Source organism: Lynx rufus, unplaced genomic scaffold (genome assembly GCF_022079265.1).
Source record: "Lynx rufus isolate CCGP_SWC_20201006 ecotype Redwood Valley unplaced genomic scaffold, mLynRuf1.p SCAF_11, whole genome shotgun sequence".
NCBI lineage: Eukaryota > Metazoa > Chordata > Mammalia > Carnivora > Felidae > Lynx > Lynx rufus.
Window position 1 is genome coordinate 67,889,017 of NW_025814825.1, and position 20,118 is coordinate 67,909,134.

Genomic DNA, 20,118 nt, shown 5'->3' on the forward strand with positions numbered 1-20,118 from the left:
TGTTTTGTTAATGAACGTTCTGTTCGTTACCCTGATTTAACGTAACAGCTCCGCTTTAGTTCCCATTCAGTTAGAAGTGGAGAGTTTAAAACAATTCTTACTTGTACATGCGTCGTGGCACAAGTTCCAGACCTGAGACCCAGAGCAGAGTTCTCCAAGTGTTCGTCCGCTGCGGTCCTTCGCAAAAAAAAAAGCAGTTCTAACAGAATTGTATATATTTGTTCAACTATTTTGACCAAAAAGTTTAATAAATTTTAAATGTTTAACTGGATTTGCATTGTGTGTTCAGACGGCTTTTCCCATTGAGTAGAAATTGAGCCTCTGCGTCGCGGGGGACCCAGCAGAGGGGAAACGCCGGGGCGCGGACCCCGGTGGCGCCCTCTCCGACTCCGGGGTTCCCCGCTTGCTCTCAGGAGCTGGGACCTGTGCGGGATGCAGGCTCAAGAGGCGGGCATGTCTCCCCTGCGCCGCTTCCTCCTCGACGTGCATTTCCAGGTGAGCCTTTTGTCCCCCCGACGAGGGAAAATCCCTAGTTTTCAGACTTCATTTATTTCGCTCATTTATGTTCTTCATGAAATACGTATTTTCTAAAACGTTCCCGTTTTCTCGTTTACAAATCCAGAAATTGTCTCTGTTCCTCAAAGTCAGTTGTGTGAATTGTTTTCATTCTTAGGGTCCCGTGCTGCTGTTTTCCTAGAAGTTTTCGTGCTCTACGCAGGCCAGTGACCTGGGTCGGGATGGATAATCTTTATTCATGAGAAATGGAGCTTCTGAAAGTCCGTGTGAGACTCAGCCTGGTTGTCCTGTGTCTGCAGATCACTGGCACTGGTGACGGGACAGCACGACAAATGCCACGATTCCACCTGCTGTCCTGAGGAGCTGAGCGGCCCCACTTCTCCGAACCAGAGGCCCATCCCCAGAGCATCCCTGGTCAGCGCGAGTGGACCGCTCTGACCAGGCCGAGCCGGGCTCTGTTGCTACGTTGCTTTAAGGAGGAGATGTCTGCAAGTCTTGCTTAAGGGGGTCGAGACGAATGTCAGAATTGGCACCTGGGCTTTTTTCTTCCAAACGTGTGCTGTGTCCACAGACCAGCAGCCATTGGCCTCTCCGGGGGAGTGTCCGGGACAGGGTCAGAGCAGTGGGAGCCCCGAGTGAGCAGCTCCCTGGCTCTGCAGGAGAAGGGACAGCAGGTGTCTGTTGTCCGGAGGATGCCGCTCTGCACGGAACCCAGGTCTGAGGCGGGGCTTGGCCCTGGGATCGTGTCGGGGATGTTGAGCGGGGATGGAACGCGCACTTCCATTAGGACAGGGCTCGGGTGCTCTGCCGGGAGAGTGGAGGGCGTCCGGGAAAGTCTCGTATGAGCCGGTGGGATACCTGACCGGGACCCCGGTCCTTCGGTGTCCGGCACAGAGAGGGCAGTACTTGTGCCCCGTGAGGGGTCTCCACGCGGCTGGTGCTCGGGGCCAAGTATGGGTGGGGCAGCCCCCTGCCCCCACACACACACACACCCAGGGCTGTCTCAGGGAGGAGTGGGGTATGACGCGTGGGCGCTCACCCTGATGGTGGCGGCCCCTTCTTTCTAGGTGCTTGCTGCACATGGGCCCTGCGAACTGGCGGCAGGGGACAGGTGGCCGCCCTGTGGCACGTGGTCACAGGTGGCGGGCTCAGGCGTGTGCGCACTGCCCCTGGGCCCACCCCGCACCCCCGCAGGGCTGGTGACGGCGGGTGAGCGCAGCACACAGGGAACTTTCACACCCGAGCGTGGCCTTGACCTAGGAGCTGTGGCCCTGAGAGAAGGGACTCCCCGGCAGGAGAACGTGCGGAGGGGTCATCTGGGCCCGGGGCCTGTTGGAGTCGTCGGCACCTCATCTGACAGTGCATCCCTCTACTTGGGGTGTGTGCGAAGGTGGGGTCCCACCATTCAGTGTCCAGGGCGGGCAGCGGCCCCAGCGGGTGGGAGGCTGGGTGGCCGCCATCCAGGATCACCTGGCCTGTCCTTCCTGTCCTGCTTCGTGCAGCACGGTCCCCGGAACACGGGCCTGCCAGCCGCCAGGATGCCAGCGCTGGGCTAGGACAGCTGCTGTCGACCTCAACCCCCGCGCAGTCGAGGACGTCGTGAGCAACAAACCTGGGATTCCTCTGATAACCAGAGTGGTAAGTCACTGGAGACCAGTCCGTTCAGAGTGGGCTTTGCAGGTGTGCTTGGTGGGGACAGACCTTCCCAGGCTGCGGATGAACCTCTTAGGCTCTGCTGCCTTTTACTGACACCCTCGGGGCACCACTGACGCTTCTCGCGGGCTCCGCTCCTGGGCCCAGACATCGCCCGGAGACTGGGAGCCTCGCACACATTCAGGGGGTGACGTTGACCATCTCACGTGCCCGGATGTCTTCTTCGGAGAAATAACCCGTCGTGTTTTCTATCTAACCCGACTGGTGTCGGTTCCGCGTCACAGATCTTGGCTCCCGTGTACTTGGTTTCTGCTCCGTGTTGGTGGCTCCTGTCGGTGTGCACAAGGTTTTTAGTGCAGCCCCACTGGCTTATTTTTGCTTCTGTTGCTTTTGCGAATGGTGTCAAATCCAAAAACCTGTCGCCAAGACCAATGTCAGGGAGCTCACGGCCTGTTTTTGTCTGGCTTCTGGTTTCTGGTCCTAAATCCATTGTTGAGATTTAAGATCTTATTTTTAAATCCTCTCTACACCCGGCGTGGGGCTCGAACTCACAACCCTGAGACAGTCGCAGGCTTCACCCACAGAGCCAGTCAGGCCCCCTGCGTCACGTTGTCCGCGGCGGCCCGGGGCGAGTCCTGCCGGCACTGTCTGTTGGACACGCGGCCCTTTCCCCGGGGTGTGCTGGCGGCCGACCTCGTAGGCGGACGGCCCGTGGGGGGGTTCACCCCAGCTGCAAGGCGTCTTCACGACGCCTTGGTCTCTGCGACCACCGTGGGGGGGGGGGTAGTGGGGCTGCCCCCCACGCCCACTCTGCGGCGTCCGTGGGTCCCGCGTGTGCCTGACGGGGACCCGCAACTCGCAGACCCGTATTTTCCTCCCACCTGTCTGCTGCCGGCGTGGACGAGGGCGCCTGCCCGTCACCGCACCACCATGCTTGTTTCTTGTCCCGCTTTGGGCCACTGGCACTTCCTTCACCTTGTCTCCCGTGTCCTTTGCCTGTGCCGGCTTCCGAGCCCACTCTCCGGTGTGTGTGTGTTCCGGACCCCACTGCCCCGGAGCCCACTTCTCCCTCGAGCCGTGCTTCACCCCGTGGCCCTTTCAGTTCAGCTCGGGTCATGACCTCCCGGCCTCACTTTACCTGTGGCCTGAGGGACCGGATCCGGACCACCAGCTCGCAGTGCTCACCGGAGGCCCCGAGGCTGGAGCTGGGAGACCCCTCCCCCGCTGGATGTGCGTGCCTCCCCCGCATCTATTAGACCTTGAGTTCCATTCACTCTCCGGCCCGCCCTCTTCCTCCGCATCCGTGTCCTCCTCCTCGTTCGTTCGCAGCTCTGAACACCTGCCCCGCCGCCAGCATGGCCTCAGGAATCGTTTGAATTATCTCGGAAACGTTTCCAATGATTGATTTTGGCTTCGCGAGGCACTGTGGAGGTGCCGAGTCCGTCCCGGAAAAGGCCTGCACCTTCCTTCCCCTCCATCCCGCCCCCCATACCTGCTGCCCCCACCTGCTCCTCTGGTGTGGTCACGGGTTTCTTCATAAGGAGCAGGGGCCTCCTTGGCTCATTTTTGCACGAATGATAGAACACCATCGGTTACGCTCTTTTTTCATATACGTCTTTATTTTGTTCATCAGCCTGCAGTTTGGGCCGTAGTGGGTCCAGCCCTGAACAGGGTCGCCTGGGGCAGCTCGCCCGATGCCCGAGGGCCCGTGTGGTGTCCAAGCCGATCGCCCACACGGCTGGCGCACCCTCTCCGGGGGGGCCTCTCCCGTGACACGCTGCTAGAAACGCACTTTTACAGGGTGATCCTCAGGGAGGATTCCTAGAACGGGTCGTAGGTCACATGCTGATGGGTTTCCTCCCCACCCCGCCCCCAAGTGCCCCACCCAGTCTGCAGGTGTCTGGACCAGAAAACTCAGTTAAAAGTGGCAACTGCAGGCTTCTCTCTTTAGACCCAAGACTGTTTGCAGCACGTTAAGTCACCCAGACGCGTAAACTCACTCTTCAGCGAGTAAAGTGAACAGTAAAAAGGGCTATTAGCAAAAGCTGTTACTGTGTGCTATTATCACGCCAGAAAGGAAGGACAAAAGAGAGACACCTGCCAATACACACACTCTGGGGAGGGGCCTCCAGAAAGCCGGGTCTCATTCCCGGTGTCACTCAGGGGAAAGCACTTTCCTGACCGCCCTCGGGGGCTTCCAGCCAGATTTGCCCAGGGCTCAGCTAGTGCCACCAAGAGCGGGGCAAAAGTGATGACCCAGAGGGCGACAGGGGAGTCAACCGTGCTCAAGGGGCACCAACCCTGGAGACGCAGGACCCCGCTCAGCCACGCTGAGTGCAGCCCCGTGGATCAGGCCATTGGCCGCTCGGGACAGAAGCGGCAGAGGGACCGGCCCGTTTCTCCTGACAGACGGGCACCCCCTGCTGTCTGTCACGGGAGTTCGCTCGGCCGGAGCATTTCCACGTGACCGAACCCATCTTCCAGAAGTCGAGCGCCGGGAAGGTTTCCGACCGCATTCAAGCAGCAGAAATTTCTGCAAATGAGATGGCTGTGAGCTGCTGTACCTGAGGTAATCATCTAAATATAAACGGAAATTTTAAAAACTCGAAATGTTATTTATTTTTAACACAACAGAACGTAGTGTACGGGTGCAGAACAGATACAGGAGGATCTGTACGGTGCGTCCGAGAGGCCGCCGCCACCGCCACGCCGTAGGAAAGGTAAAGGGGACAAGGGGACGTACGCCTGGTTCACCCACAAAGCTTTTAGAACACTTTTAAACCACGTGACTACAGTCATCTCGAGGATTTGGCAAAGATTTATTTTTTCTCTATTTCCAGTCTTTTGAAGTAGACACAGGTTTGCTCAGGATGGAGCAGATTCTAAGACACACGAAACCCCAACACCACGGGGAGGACTAGATCCAGCAATCCAGAGTGAGTGGAGAGGAGGACACGGACAGGGGCCCTGGGCAGGAGGCGAGCGTCCAAGGTGGCCACCCAGACGGAAGTCCCCCCCACCCCCGCAGGGACGCACGGCTTCGTGTCCCAACAGTACAGCGGAACCTGCATTTGTTCCGGGATTCTACGGCGTGACAAAGAACTCTGCGTTAAAAGAGTTAAACGTCTTTAGGAGACAACCTGCATCCACTTGAATGTAGTCTTTCCTATAATAGTGTGAATATAAGGCCACAATATTTACTCGGGATAAACCCCTCATGTAGTCATTTTAATAAACGTTCATTCTTTGCAAATATAAAGTATTTTAACTGAATAATTGGTTACAGATAATCTGCCAGAATACTACATACATCGTATCTAGCACGTTAAAATTATTTACTTACTTATAATATCCAAAGAGAATTTACTACCGAATTATTACAGCAGATGTTAACCAACACGACATGCGCACTAACTGATCCCACGGATACGATTACGGGTTAGCCTGGTTCTCCTGTCTTTTCTTTCATCTCACTAAAGGCGGAAACGCAGCGTTTACAGAACCAAGTGGTGCAGCTTCCTGGGGTCGGGACAGGCCTCCGTCGGTGCTGCCGCGGCCCCCACGGCGATCCGGCCGCGGGGAAAAGCCGGGCTCTGATTCTTCATCAGAAGGTGCTGGTGGAGGTGGTCAGACGCCTTCCGATGTAGATCCTTCAGAGAGAGCAACGAGCAGTTAGGTGGGCGCACCGCTCACGGCCTGGCGGGGGCAGCGGATGCAAGGGGACAGCCTATTTGCCACCCAGTCCTAAGAACTTTGTGAGGAGCATCTGCAACCTTATCAAACGCTTAGTGATGTGTCATAGTATTTTGCAGTCGCGTTTAGAGATCCAGCTGTGTTCTAAGTACAGAGGAGGCCGCAAAGCAAGCAGAGATGCTCTCACGACACAACGGCCATGGCGCTTCTTTCGAAGCGGACCCGGCGGCTTCGCCGTGGGTTCGCATCCGCCAGCCTCACCAGGGCGGTCCCCGAGCAACAAAGCGCTGCCCTCAGGCGGTCCAGGGCCGGGGGCGAGAGCGGGGCCCGGAGAGCAGCGCGCGGGTCAGGCTCGGGCTGACCGAGAGGGGGGCAGAAATAAAGGGGCCGGCGGGCCCAGCAGGAGAGCTCAGGCGCGAGCCCACCCGTCCTCAGGGGAGCCGCCTCGGGTGGACCAGAGACGGACTTAGTCCCGAGGGCCAGCAAGCTCTGCCCGTTGGGCGCCAGCTGCAGACATCAGCCCTGAAATGGAGGCCCAAACCAGGCGTTTAAGCAGCGGCCATCTGACTCGCTAGCTGTGGAGAACAGTCCAGAGCTGGACTCGGGAGAAGCTCTGGCCAGAACACAGCCGTGCCGGAGACCGAGCCCCGGGCAGCGAGGGGGACGGGGTCCGGCCCCTGGGGAAGCCACTTCCCAGGCGGAAGTAGGGTCTGAGCCTCAGAAGGGAGGGCGGGGTGGGCAGCTCTGCCACCCCCCCCAACCCCCACGGCCGCTGGGGCGGCCAGAAAGCTCCCACCCGCCCCCAAACTTGGAAGGGCCCGAGGCTCGGGTTCCCCGTCCACGGGGCTCAGGAAGCCGAGGGTGCTGTGCGTCAGCGGCTGGGTCATCCTGGCTTCCCTCTCCCCGGACCCGAGCCCTCCGGCCAGGGGGTGCCGGCCTGAATCAGAAGCCCATCTTGACCACGCGGACCGTCCCACAAGCTACAACCGCAGCGGGACGAGGCGCGCCCGGGCTCGTGAGACCACCACCCACCCACACAGAGGCTGGGACCACACCGGGCAAGCGGCACCAGACGCCAGGGGGCGCGAAGGCCCGTTTCCCCGGCTCTGCCAAGCTAGGCCGCGACACGCCTGCACATGGGAGGCGTGGCCCGGGACGACACAGGGCCGTCCGTGCTGACGAGCCAGACGCCACAAAAGCACCGGGCGGGACGAGCCTCTGCTGTCAGGGCTCAGTCGGGAGGCCATCCCCGCGGTGGGGCCGGGAGGTGAGGCAGGGGCACCTCCAGGGTCTCAGGCTAGGGTCCAAGTCCCGGGCCTGGCCACACGCAGGTCGCGTTAAGCTGACTGGGACCCGGTTCCCCGGGGGCAGCCTCGCGCGGCCTCACTCACCCCAGCCCGATGGCCAGCAGGTGCGAGAGCAGCAGGGACGGGAGGAAGACCTTCAGGAACTCCGCCGAGAAGATGCCCCCCTTCTTCATCACGCTCGTGTTTCTCATGCTGAGCGTGGCCGTGCGCTTCGGGTGCTTGAAGAGGAGCTCCCTGGGGGGACACACGTGAGTGAGCGGCCACGCTCCGGGTCCACCGAGACCCCGTGACACCAAGGACACTCACTTGGGGGGGATGTTTTCCGGCCGACTGGACCAGTCCCATATCCAGTCGGAGTTTTTCTTCAAGATGCTCTCGACTTCTTTCCTCCTCTCGATATAATCTTCCTCGGACTGCGACAGAGTCGACGTGAACAGTGTGTCAGCCCCTCACGGCCCCGCCACGGAATACCGCCGTCCACCCACGCGCCGTCACGCAGGCCAGGCTTGGAGGCCCACGGCCGGGTGGTGGGTGGACGGCAGGTTGGGGGGCTCGCTTCTGGGACAGACGCTGAGGCTGCAAACACTGTCCCAAGGAAGCCACGTGAAGTGAGGACAGAGGACAAAGGGGCCACACAAAGATGCCGACCACGGGGCTGGTTGTGAGACAAGCAAATAAAAACCATCTAAAACCCAAAACAAGCTCTGAAGGGCACAGTGCCCCTTGATCAAGTTTAAAAGAACGATTTTGTGTTCAGTGGGAGTGAAAAATCCAAAAACATACCTGCACCTGTGATTTCAAGCTACATCTTAAAATCCGTAAGACAAGACACTAATCACAGGGGACTAAAGAGCAGGATCACAGAGTTTTCTTTTTTGCATTTCAAAAGCTCTACTTGGGGCACCTGGGGGGGCTCAGTTGGCTAAGCGTAAAGCTCTTGATTTTGGCTCAGGTCGTGATCTCAGGGTTCGGTTCGTGAGTTTGAGCCCTGAGTCGGACTCCCTGCTGACAGTGTGGAGCCTGTTTGGGATTCTCTCTCTCCCTCTCTCTCTCTCTGCCTCTCCCTGGCATGCTCCCTCTCATCAAAATAAATAAAACTTAAAAAAATAAAAATAAAATCTCTATCTATACTTAGTATATCCTGTAATTCCTCCTTTAAAATCTGAAAAACCACTAAAAACTTTGCAAAGACTGTAGAATGCATCGGCAAAACAAACCAGCTGCCTGGGGGCACTGTCAGGATACCAGGGGGACCAGGGACAGTCCTGGAAGAGCCTAGGTGGGAGGGAGGCCCTGAGGGGAGACCCCACAGGATCAAGTGACTCAGTGGTACTTCAAGACCTTGCTTCCCTAAGAGACTTTGAAATAAATATGGGAAAGGAAGTCAATTGTTCGTGTTCTTGTAATTACCGAGAACACCCAAAGAAAACACTTCCTGGAGGGGCGCCTGGGTGGCTCCGTCGGTTATGCATCCGACTGCGGCTCAGGTCATGATCTCGTGATTCGAGAATTCAAGTCCTGTGTCAGGCTCTGTGCTGTCAGCTCGGAGCCTGGAGCCCGCTTTGGATTCTGCGTCTCCCTCTCTCTGCCCCCTCCCCGCTCATGCTGTCTCTCCCTCTCTCAAAAAGATGATAAAACATTAAAAAAAAAAAAAACAAAAACACTTTCTGCGCATTCCAACATACGCAGGTTCAGCAGGGAGAGGGAGTGGGGGGTTGGGGGGGACTGGAGAAGCCCCACAGCACGAGGGCCTGACGCTGTCACACTGGAGCCCCCACAACACAACCGAAGCACCTGGCGAGTAAGACCAATTAACTACTTGAGCAAACGTTAAAAAAGTGAGCTCAGACTGAAGTAACTGGCCTGTGTGCTCCTCCCATGAATTATGCCAACAACAGCACGGCCTAAAGCATCGTTTCTGGAAGGGTCTACAGCATCCATTGAGGAAGGGGTGTCAGCGTCACGATGGTAGGGGGCCACGAAAGCCTCTGTGGATAATGCCGGGCTCTCCCAAAGAGCGGACCCTGGCACACGCGCTCACCATCCGACCGACAGCCAAGGCCACCCGCTCCCCGCCACCCTTCCAACTGGCCACACAGGCCCCTGTCCAGGCTGCAGGCCCAGGACAACCCACCTCCCTCCCGCGTATCCTCGGGACGGCACGGGAGGGCAGCAGAGGCCCCCTACCTGACCTGAGCCACACTTCTCTGGCCCGCTGGGTGTGAGGCCCGAGCGGTGGCTGTCGCTGCCCCCACCCCTGGCTTTACAAAAAGGCAAGAGACCCCCTGAGAACACCAGAGCCTCCCCTCCTCAGCTCCACTGGACAGGCTTACCATACAAACGTCAAAACGGCACCGGCGCGCAGCCCGCTCCGGCCTACCTGAGAGCTGTTCTTTTCTCCCACGCTGTGGGCGTCTATCTCCGAAGCTCGGTTCGTATCTTGCGGAGTCTGTGAGCGAGGCGGGCTTGGTAGTGACGCACGCGAGAATGGGAAAAGAGCGAGGCGGGCACGTTATTCCCGTCCCGACAAACGAAGCACCCGGCGGCCCGGGGCCACCTCCCGAGACAGGAAGCGCTGGCACCAGGCCAGCGCCAGACCGTGCGGCCTCCTCGTCAGTGGAGCGGCGCAGGCAGCGGGGAGCCAGGCCCGGGGGCGGACCCGACGCGGCCCGCAGGCTCGCTCCGCGTGGCTTGGTGCTCTGCTACAGGCCTGCGCGCACCTGAGCTTTGGTTTCTGACCAGGCCACGCTGCCCCAACTCACCCGCAGTGCTGACGCCCAGCAGCTCGCGGTGACCCAGATGACAAAGCCGGGACCCACGGGAAGCAGAGGCCGGGGGGCCAGGTGTGGGATCTGCCCCCCCCGCCCTCACCCCCCCCCTTTACTGTGGTCCCTCCACGGACCAGGCCCCATCCCTCCTGCCAGAGGGCGAGGGTCCCTCTAAGGAGGGACGGAGAGGGGGAGGGCCACTCCTGAAGGTGCGCCGAGCTCAGGTTCAAGCAGCACTTACCACCGTGACCGCTCGAGCCCTGGGCCGTCAGCACCGGATGCGCGTGCGTACTTACACCCACCTGTCACAGTGAGAACTCTTGGAGCTACTCCGTCCAGATTCGTGCTGGGCGTCCAGCAGGATTTTTTCCAGGTCGCCGTTATAAATAGAAGCAGAGGCTGGAGTGCTGCTCCCGTTCCCATTATTGCTGAAATGCAATTCCACCCAGGAGCCTGCCGGAGACAAAAAAGGACACAGCTTGGATTTTCTACCTACGGTGGAGCCGGCCACCCTCCCAGCCCTGACTCTTGGGACACGCAGCCATCTCCTTGAAGCTACAAACACCCGCCCGGTGGCACCTGCACAGGTGTCCGGTGACCTGCTGGGCCAGCAGGGACCACCGACTGGGAGGCTTTCAACTCAGTTTTCAGAAACGGGTATCAACAGCATCTGAAGAGATTTCAATTGTTTTGAAGGTTTAAACTCTCTCGTGTGCTTATTTCCACACCAGCTGCACATTCTGGCCCTGACGCCTCCCAACACTGGCTCCTGACCGCTGCTCTATGCTCCCGTCTGTCAGAAGCCGGATGAACGTGTCTAGGACGAAGGTAATTTCTCACTAAACGTGATTAACCAGAGCAAAGCATCCCATGGATTCAAGCTACCCAAGCTGTTACCAGAAGGAAGTCTACATCCTTAAACTTACTAAAAATTGACACCCGTTACATACATCCCAAGCTGCTTCTAGCCAGATTTTGTGGCTTCACAGAGCTGTCTCAGCACCGGACCATCCGCACCGAATACCCCCGGCAGCCACGGCCTGCAGGGCAAGGCACTACCTTCTGCCAGGCTTGCTCTCCCACGGGCCCACCGGCTGAGTTCCTGGGATAAACTCAGTCCAATCTAAACCCCTGCACGGGCTGTGAGCAAAGGACCAGATGGAGCCCCCACCCCCAGAGAGCCTGCCTGTCGGAAGAGGCGTCTCCACGGACACGGCGTCCACCCTGCAGCCTCGTGCTGGGCACGGACAGGCTGGGGAGGGGCTGTGGGTGGTGCACGTGTGGGGAATCAAGCAGGCAGGAGAGCTCGAGAACAGTCCCGGCCCGTCCCACGACGGGGGACGTGACCCCCAGACGTCCTGAGCGCACTGCACTGCAAGCAGCGGGCTCGGCGCGGGCTGGGGGGGGGGGGGGTCAGGGCCCAAGGGCACCACCTGGGGGCTGGACGCGGGGGCCACTAAGTGCTGGTGGACACGTGCACGTGCTCGGGCCCGCCGCTGTGGCTGCGCCACAAGCCGGGGGTTCTGTTGGATCCGCGGCCCGTTCGGGTGGGGGACGGCAGCCATCGGTGCTTCCGGAACTGCCCATCGCTCACGGAGTCCCCGCTCTCGCGTCCATCGGATGCAGACCTACGAGCGGACGGCTGGCGAGGAGCGCGTGCGCCATCAGGGTTATCGGGAGACACCTGCCCCGACACACAGCTGCGCCAACGCGCAGTCCTCCCGAGAGAGCAGAGCATCTGCTGCTGCCCGCTTGGCGCAGCCGGTCTTCCCAGGTGGCCCTTCCGTGATGGCGTCGTCTCACGTGGTTTTACATTTCTCGGATTTCTTTTTTTTAACATTTATTTTTGAGAGACAGAGACAGAGCATGAGCAGGGGCGGGGCAGAGAGAGGGAGACACAGAATCCGAAGCGGGCTCTCTGAGCTGTCAGCACAGAGCCCGACACGGGGCTCGAACTCACAGACCGTGAGATGGTGACCTCAGCTGAAGTCGGACACTCAACTGGCTGAGCCACCCAGGTGCCCCCGCTTTTTTTTTAAGTGTTTATTCTGAGAGAGCACGAGCACGCGCAGGGGAGAAGCAGAGAGGAGCAGACAGAGAATCCCCAGCAGGCTCCACGCTATAGGCACAGAGGCCAACGTGGGGCTGGAACTCACGGATCATGAGATCATGACCTGGCCAAAATCAAGCGTCAGCTGATGTTCAACCGACAGAGCCACCCAGGAGCCCACGTTTCTCTCATCTCTAACGAAATTGGCCGGATTTTCACGTTCGCTGGCCACCTGGATGACATCCTTTTACATCAGCTGTTCAAAAATCTCTTCCTCTGCCTGTAAGAGTTCAGTATTCAAGATACAAGCCTTTCTTATCGGAACGTGTTACAAGTAACTTCCCTGTGGCTTGCCTTCTTGCGCTAACGTCTTGTTCTGACGAATAGAAGTTTTTTATCTTAACTCAGCCAAATATTCAATCTCTTCCTACTCTGAGGTCCTGAAGATCTGTCCTGGGGACTGTCGTGCAGACGTGGGTTTCCTGAGCCTGGCTGGAATCTGTGCACACGCTCAGTCTGGTGCGTGCAGTCAGCTGCCCGCGCTCCCCACTGCCGGGCTGCCTCCTGTCAGAGATCAAGCTGGCAATGTGCACAGGTCTGTTTCCGAGCCCGACAGGCTCTCTATTCTGTGTCACGGGTCTGTGTATCTCAGGCACCAGCTACTTGTCAAGGCTGCTCCGGCAGCACGCGGAGGACGGGGGCTGGGACAGGGTGGAGGCAGGCTGCAAAAGACAACGTGCGGGTGCCAGAAAGACGCCGGGGGCCGTGTCATACCTCCTCTAACTGCACTACGAGGACCATCGCCCCTCGTGGCCCCACACCGTGCAGTCGGGGGGACGGTGGACCGGAGGCACCAGCAGACGGCCAGCCGTCCAGCCAGCTGGCATCTCTGAGTCCTAGCCTACCCTCAGTAAGCTGCTTGTACCACAGGTCACATTCATCAGAAAAAAGCAAATCAAAGACGCTGCCACAAAGCTCACAGCCTCCCAGTCTGCTAACACGATCGTCACACACGTTTCCCAGTGACTGTCTCCAGCTGCAGGAGCGCATCATGAATGCACAAGCCAGCATCCGGCTAGGAGCCCAGGCCACGGGCCACCACGTGTCAGCAGAAGCTACAGTGACTTCAGAGCATCCTACACACCTCCCATCCCAAGACCGCACATCTGACGTTTCCATCTGGGCTGCCGACCGGGTTTCCAAGAGCTCTGGTGCCTGAGTCTAAGGGGTGTGGGGTCTTTTCATGATGTCACTTCCAACTTGGAATGTGTTGGGGGGGGGGGGAGTCTCCAATTGGCTGTCCGATGACTCATTTCCAGCATGACCCCCTGGAGCCAGCGAGGCCCCACACGGTCCGCCTCACAAGACTGCCTGCGGCTGACAGCGGCTGCAAACGGGGCATCCAGGCTGCTCGCGCTTCTGCCCGCAGACGACAAATGCAGGGGCTCCTACAAGACCTGCCCCGAGTCCAGTCCTTCCCTAGAACTCACAGGACCCGGGAAAACACCTTACTTACCCGCTTATTACAAAGGACACAACTCAGGGACAGCCAAGTACACACACACACACACACACACACACAGGACAGGGTACGAGGACCAGGGGCGCGGGGGGGGGGGGGGGGGGAGCTCCTGCCCCTCAGTATGTGCGCCAGTGAAACTCCCTGAAGCTCTTTGTATGAAGGTTTCCTAACCAACCTCCAGCCGCTCCTGTCCCCGGAGGGGGGCAGGTGCTGAGAGCCCGGCCTCTCGTCTCAGGTTTGTCTCTCCCCTCACTCCCCCATGCAAAGGCCACTTAGGTCCCTGCTGAGTCACCTCATTAGCAGACTCCGTGTGTCCCAACAGGGCTCCTCAATACACTACTGTCACTCAAGAAATCCCAAGGGCTTTTGGAGCTCAGTGCCAAGATGCAAGGAAAAAGACCCCAAACATATGCTTTCTTAAACAGATATTACTGGGCTGCCTGGCTGGCTCAGCCTGAAGAGCGTGTGGCTTGATCTTGGGGTCACAAGTTCAAACCCCATGTTGGGTACAGAGATTACTTAAAAATAAAATCTTAAAAAATAATAAAAATAAAAAACTGAGACAAAACTGACATGTAACACTATTAAATGTAAGCGTATATCTATTTTTTTGTTACAAGGATCAACTCAAGACCCAATGAGACCAGCCCATGCTTTTTAAAATCATGTCATAAAAAGTTCTAAGCATCCCGAGGGGAAAAAAAAAAATCCCATTCTGGATTCTCTACAGCAAAAGCTTTGGGTCCAAAAGCTGTTTTCCAAGAATGATTTACTAGGAAGAGAGTTTTATTATTAACCTGCGCAACTGGGCAGGAAGCACACTTCCTGGCAAGGGAAAACCGGGCTTGCTATCCGCCCACCCACGTCACGCACCCGCTAAGGTCCCTCATCTTTTCCAGCAGGAAAGATGGGGATAACGTGTCTTCACCACCTCAGAAAGCTTCCTCAATCACAAACAACAAACCAAGTCACCAGCCATAGTTAGGCCTCACGAGGAAACAGGCGGGGGTGCTGCTGGTCCAAGGCAGGCCCCCCCGCTCCCCGCCACATATGCTCCACACTAACGGGGACACAGCCCAGCTCACGCCTCGCAACAAGCCAGAGATGAAGCGCCAGCCACACCTCCTGCCTCCACTGTGCCATGTGACAGCCCACAGGGAACCCCCAGCACATCCCGTTTCCCTCCGGCCCTGATCTGGGTAGCAGGTCTCAGCCCTGGAGACGCAGAGGCCGTGTTCTCTCCCGCTCTCCAGAAGCCTCGCTGGCGCTCTGCAAACTCCGAGCCGGAATGCGGAGGCAGAACCCCAGCATGGATGTATTTTGGAAAAGCTGTAACGGGATTTGGGCAGCCAGGGTTGAGAAGGACTGGTCAGGGGGGTGGCAGGCGTCCTAATAACCTGTGAGACAGCAGGACAGACAGAAAACAGAACCAAGGACGTTTGAGAAGGCGCACCTCCCAGAGGGAGAGCAGCCACTAAGCCTCGAGATACTCGCTCCCTCCTCAGAGGGATTCCTCCCTGGGAAAACTGCACGTTCTAAAAACTTCTCTAAGCACAGCCATTTTTGTGAGTAAACAGAACAGTAAATAAATAAATGCATGCACGCCTCTCAAGTTAGGTGGGCAGAATGAGAGACTTGATTTGACCTAGGACTCTGATAACTCAGGATCCTGTCTGCACTGTCCCCCCGGGCTCCCAGCAGCCCCCGGGTCACTTCACCGGGAGCCTGACTCTTCCTATACTTGTGCTCACCTGCCTGATTTTCTGCCCCGCCTCGGGCCTCTCAGTGACCATCTGTGAGTTGGGCGAGAACCTACACGTCTGAAACCTGCACTCTCAAACCTGCACAGTTCTGGGGCGCCTGGGTGGCTCAGTCGGTTGAGCGTCCGACTTCGGCCCAGGTCATGATCTCGCCGTCCGTGGGTTCGAACCCCGCATCGGGCTCTGTGCTGACAGCTCGGAGCCTGGAGCCTGTTTCAGATTCTGTGTCTCCCTCTCTCTCTGACCCTCCCCTGTTCATGCTCTGTCTGTCTCAAAAACAAATAAACGTTAAAAAAAAAATTTTTTTTTAATTAAAAAAAACTGCACAATTCTACTAGAATTTCCATGCCAAAGAAACCCCATTTTTCTCTTCGGACACCTCTGCCCAGAGCGGGCTGGCTGTGACAGCAGCGTCATCTGACTGGCTGCAGAAAGCAAGTGGGGGGGAGCATCTCAGAGCAAACTGGTGAGCACCTTACTAAACCCATGCACTCGTCAACAGTCGGCCTGGAATTCAGGGGTCCTCGTGGGAAGTCAGCCATGCCACCGCCTCCCATCCTACTACCTACCACCCTCCTGCACGGTAGCACTTGCACATCTAAGTGGGGACAAGAAAGGCAGATCGGGATCTTGCTGAAACTAGAATGGACCAGGGGGCACCAGGGAACAACCAATCAGCTCTCAAGGAAAGCGCTGCCGCTGTCTGTAGGGCGGGCTGAAGGAGGCTGGCTCCGCTCGGGCTCAGAGAGAAACAAGAGGTCATCAGCCCAGAACCGAGAGGGGCACGAGCCGCCTCAGATGGGAGCCGTGCCCGGATTCACATTTCCCAGGGCAGCCGGGCAGCACCACGTGATGTGACGCAAGTGACCCCACCCACACCCGGCAGATAGTGAGCAAGTGCCCGGCAGCACGTACACGCAAGAGAACCGCCCGAAGAGTCCTAAACGTGAATTTCCACTCAGTGTGTAAACATCTTTTTATAGAATAAGCAAAACAGAAAAACAAAGCTTTTAACTCAGAAGCTGGCAATTTTGCACTGCCAATGACTCAGCACTTTGGGGTCAGTTGACGGAGGGCGATCTGAGCCCCCGTGGAACACTCAGAACAAGGCCCATAAGAAAGACACACGATGTTGCAAAGTAAGTAGCTTGACAATGAGAAAAAGGATGATCCCAAGGCAAAGAATTTATAACTTACAGGAGAAAAGACAGAGAACCTTTAAACCCTTAATCCCTTTGTCGATTTCAAAGAACTAGTCAATGTCGAATTTTAAAGAGATTACAGGATTTTAAAAATGGCTTGCAGTTTTTAAATGCACGTTACACGTGGTATCAGACTCAGTCTCGCCTAGTCAGATCCTGTTGTAAGGGACAAGAATTAGCTCACCAGATTTCTCTGAACACGAGGATTTCGACAATCTTAATGAAACTTAAACATTCATTCTCCAAGGTTTGAACAGCCTTCCCCCCAAAGCTTATTTACAGGCTCACTCAGATTAGTGAACTTTTGCTTCAGAGAATACAAAGGTCAGCGCCACCGGGTTTCTCCTGGGCCCCCAGAGGCCCAGAGAACAAGGGCTGCACCGCAGCTCTACTGAGGCAAGACCCAGGAGGCGGCTCTCGAGGCTGCCTTTCACTTAGCTGTGTGGGTGGGCAATGCCCAGCAACCCTGTGAGCCCTGGCTCCCCAAAATGCAAAAGGACAGTCCGGAGACCCAGAAACAACAGGCACACCAGCAAGGCTGGAGGCACGTGTCTGCCCCGGAGCACTGCCTGGTCTGGAACCGCGTGCTGGCCGGGAACAGTGATTTTTTTTGTCCCACAAATCAATCCTGAGCTTTGGTTTGCAATGAACCTTCTAGTACAAATGGAACCCCAACTTAAAAAACAAAAAACACTTACACGCTTATACCATTTATTAAGCTGTTTATCTTACCCTAAGAAGAGTGGCCGGTGGACCTGAGCCCTGTATCAACAGTAACCCCTTCGTCCTCTCCTGCCTCCCGAGTAAGTCCCAACAGTCACCACGGGCAGAACTAGTAATGCCTTAAATCTAAAGCCCACAATCCAACTAGAACCACCTTGGGCATCTGCTCGCTAAAATCAACGCCGGAGTACGGAATACGCGATAAAACGCGCCTTTACCAAGTTATGCGGACTCAGGGAGCTGTGACTTCAGGGCGGGATTCCCAGTCGCCTGAGCGGTGTTTAGGCTCGTTAGGGGTATCCAATCTGTCCCCTGCCCCGCCAGTGCCCCGCCAGCCCCCTGTCCCGGCCCCGCCAGTCCCGAGCCGCCCCCAGCCCCTGCACCGCCAATCCCCGGCCCCGCCAGCTTCCGGCCGTCCTCTGCCCCGCCAGTCCCCCGCCACCCCTGGCCTCGTCCCCGGCCCCGCCAGTCCCCGGCCGCCGCCGGCCTCTGCCCCCCCAATCCCCCGCCAGCCCCCTGTCCCGGCCCCGCCAGTCCCCGGCCGCCCCCGGCCCCTGCCCCACCAATCCCCCGCCAGCCCCCTGTCCCGGCCCCGCCAGCCCCCGGCCGTCCTCTGCCCGCCAGTCCCCCGCCAGCCCCCTGTCCCGGCCCCGCCAGTCCCCGGCCGCCCCCGGCCCCTGCCCCACCAATCCCCGGCCGCCCCCGGCCCCTGCCCCACCAATCCCCCGCCAGCCCCCTGTCCCGGCCCCGCCAGTCCCCGGCCCCGCCAGCCCCCGGCCGCCCTCTGCCCGCCAGTCCCCCGCCAGCCCCCTGTCCCGGCCCCGCCAGTCCCCGGCCGCCCCCGGCCCCTGCCCCACCAATCCCCCGCCAGCCCCCTGTCCCGGCCCCGCCAGTCCCCGGCCCCGCCAGCCCCCGACCGTCCTCTGCCCCGCCAGCCCCCCGCCACCCCCGGCTCCTTCCCCGCCAGTCCCCGGCCCCTTCCCCGCCAGTCCCCTGCCGCCCTCTGTCCTGGCCCCGCCAGCCCCCCGCCCCAGCCCCGCCAGCCCCCGGTCGCCCCCTGAACTACCCCAACCCGCGCCCGGCCCTGCCAGCCCCGCACCCACCAGTCCCCGGCGCGGGTCGTGCCCGGCTCCCACGGCCTCACCCTGCAAGTTCTCCTCCTGCAGTCCGGGAGTCCCGCTCTGAGACATGGCGCCTAAGCGAGCGCGCTGCGACCGCGAGTCGGGGTCGGGGCCTGGTGGGCGCCGGACGCTCCGAGGAGAGCGGGCGGGGGAACCGATACTCGTATGCGAGGCCCAGCAGAGCGCGTAGCCTCGACCCGGGACCCCGACCAACTGACGCGCGCCGGCGGACGCACAACAGATAAGCGCCGGATAAGCCGCGGCGACGCCAATTGGCCGCGGGGAGGGGCCTGCGCGTGCGCGAGAACGCGGGACGCGTGCGGCGCGTGCGACGCGTGCGCGGGGCGGGTTGCGGCCGCGCCTAAGCAGCTCAGCGCGCGTGCGCGGAACGGGTACTGAAGGGCGGGGCGCGCGCGCGTGAGGCGGGGGTTCCGAGGCCCGGGACACGCGTGCGCAGGCGCGGCGAGGGACGGGACTGACGCTGCGTGGTGGTCGCGGGCGGGGCGCCGGCTGGGGAACCCCGATCCCCTCTGCTAAGACCCGCCACCGAGGGAGCTGCGGGAAGGCAGATGCGCTGGTCACCACCGTCGGGGCGGAGCTGGCCCGCCCTCGCCTGAACGACCACCCACACCCAGACCCTCACCTGCAGAGACCCTCACCTGCAGAGACCCCCACATCCGACCCTCCCCCGAGCCGTCAGTCAGAAAGCCAGGCTGCCACAAGTGACACTTCTAGGAAGTCGAACCAGTAACTGTAGCAACTGGTCCAGGAGGCCGCACAGCAACCCCTGTAACGATGACCCGGAAGGGCCAGCACCTGATCAGTCACCGAGGGCCTCCCCACTTCCTGTCCCTGCCTCCGACTCAGGACTCACCAGGGCAAGCCCGAGTGCTCCCTAGCCATCGACGGCGACCCCGGCCCTGGTTCTCCACGTCTGCGCCCCACAGGGCACACCAGAGCCACCCCGTCCACGGTGAGGCCTGTCACTCCCTTCCGCACCTTTGGGGCTCTGCCACACGTGCGTGCCTGGGAGCTACAGCGCCCTCGGGGGACCCAGCCCTCTGCTCCCATCCCTGCGACTTCATTCCGTTCTAGAGAAGGGTGCTCCCGCGAGGAGCGCAAGTCCTTCTGGCTTCCCCTTCAGTCTGGCTATTCTCATTTATCCAACAAGCATTTCCCACGCGCGGTCCCTGTCCCAGCGGCGCCAGTGCGGGACAGCGTCCCCACGGAGACACAAATGGCAAAGCCCCTCACACCGTGTTCGCGCCCCACACCGGTGGTGCTGCGGCCCCCGCTCCGCCGCCGGTTCCCGGGAGACCCCCGGCCCCCACCCAGCGGGCCTCGCCCTCGCTCGCTCGGCGCTCCCTGCTCTCTCCTGGCGACGGGGTGTAGCTTCCGGACCGCAGGGCTCGCACATCTTGTTAGATCCCTAAATAGTCGTGCGTTTAATGTTACTATCATTGCCATCGAATTTCATCTGACTGCTTGTTACTAGAATAGAAATAGAACTATATGGGGACGCCTGGGTGGCTCAGTCAGTTCCGACTCATGATTTCGGATCAGGTCATGGTCTCACCGTTCGTGGTTTCGAGCCCTTCATTGGGCTCTGTGGGGACAGTGTGGAGCCTGCTTGGGATTCTCTCCCCCTCCGTCTCTCTGCCCCTCCCCCATTCACGCTCTTTTTCCTCTCTCTCCTCCCCCTCCCCCCACTCATGGGCTCACGCGCGCTCGCGCGCGCTCTCTCTCTCTCTCTCTCTCTCTGTCTCAAAATAAATAAACATAACAAAAAAGAAAGGGGGCACC

General features: G+C 59.1%; 2 protein-coding genes across 3 annotated transcripts; one reads left to right on the plus strand and one right to left on the minus strand.

The window, feature by feature from the left end:
* The first annotated feature begins 93 nt into the window (after positions 1 to 93).
* LOC124507240 (uncharacterized) lies at positions 94 to 5,428 on the plus strand. Of its 2 annotated transcripts, XM_047073634.1 has the most exons (4): positions 94 to 1,231; positions 1,584 to 1,906; positions 2,019 to 2,154; positions 4,804 to 5,428. In XM_047073634.1, exons 1-4 carry the CDS (start codon positions 1,034 to 1,036, stop codon positions 4,882 to 4,884), a joined length of 738 nt encoding a protein of 245 aa, XP_046929590.1. In that variant the 5' UTR covers positions 94 to 1,033; the 3' UTR covers positions 4,885 to 5,428. The 2 variants fall into 2 exon arrangements, 1 of the variants encoding a protein (XP_046929590.1); XR_006960967.1 differs by lacking the exons at positions 94 to 1,231; positions 1,584 to 1,906 and having other exon boundaries at positions 1,922 to 2,154; positions 4,804 to 4,889; positions 5,010 to 5,428.
* Positions 4,970 to 18,559, minus strand: BNIP3 (BCL2 interacting protein 3). Its single transcript, XM_047073635.1, has 6 exons — positions 18,339 to 18,559; positions 10,240 to 10,390; positions 9,550 to 9,634; positions 7,476 to 7,582; positions 7,254 to 7,403; positions 4,970 to 5,819 (listed from the first exon to the last, which is right to left on the minus strand). The coding sequence occupies exons 1-6, from the start codon at positions 18,382 to 18,384 to the stop codon at positions 5,774 to 5,776; spliced, it is 585 nt and encodes a 194-aa protein (XP_046929591.1). The 5' UTR covers positions 18,385 to 18,559; the 3' UTR covers positions 4,970 to 5,773.
* Positions 18,560 to 20,118: the final 1,559 nt, after the last annotated feature.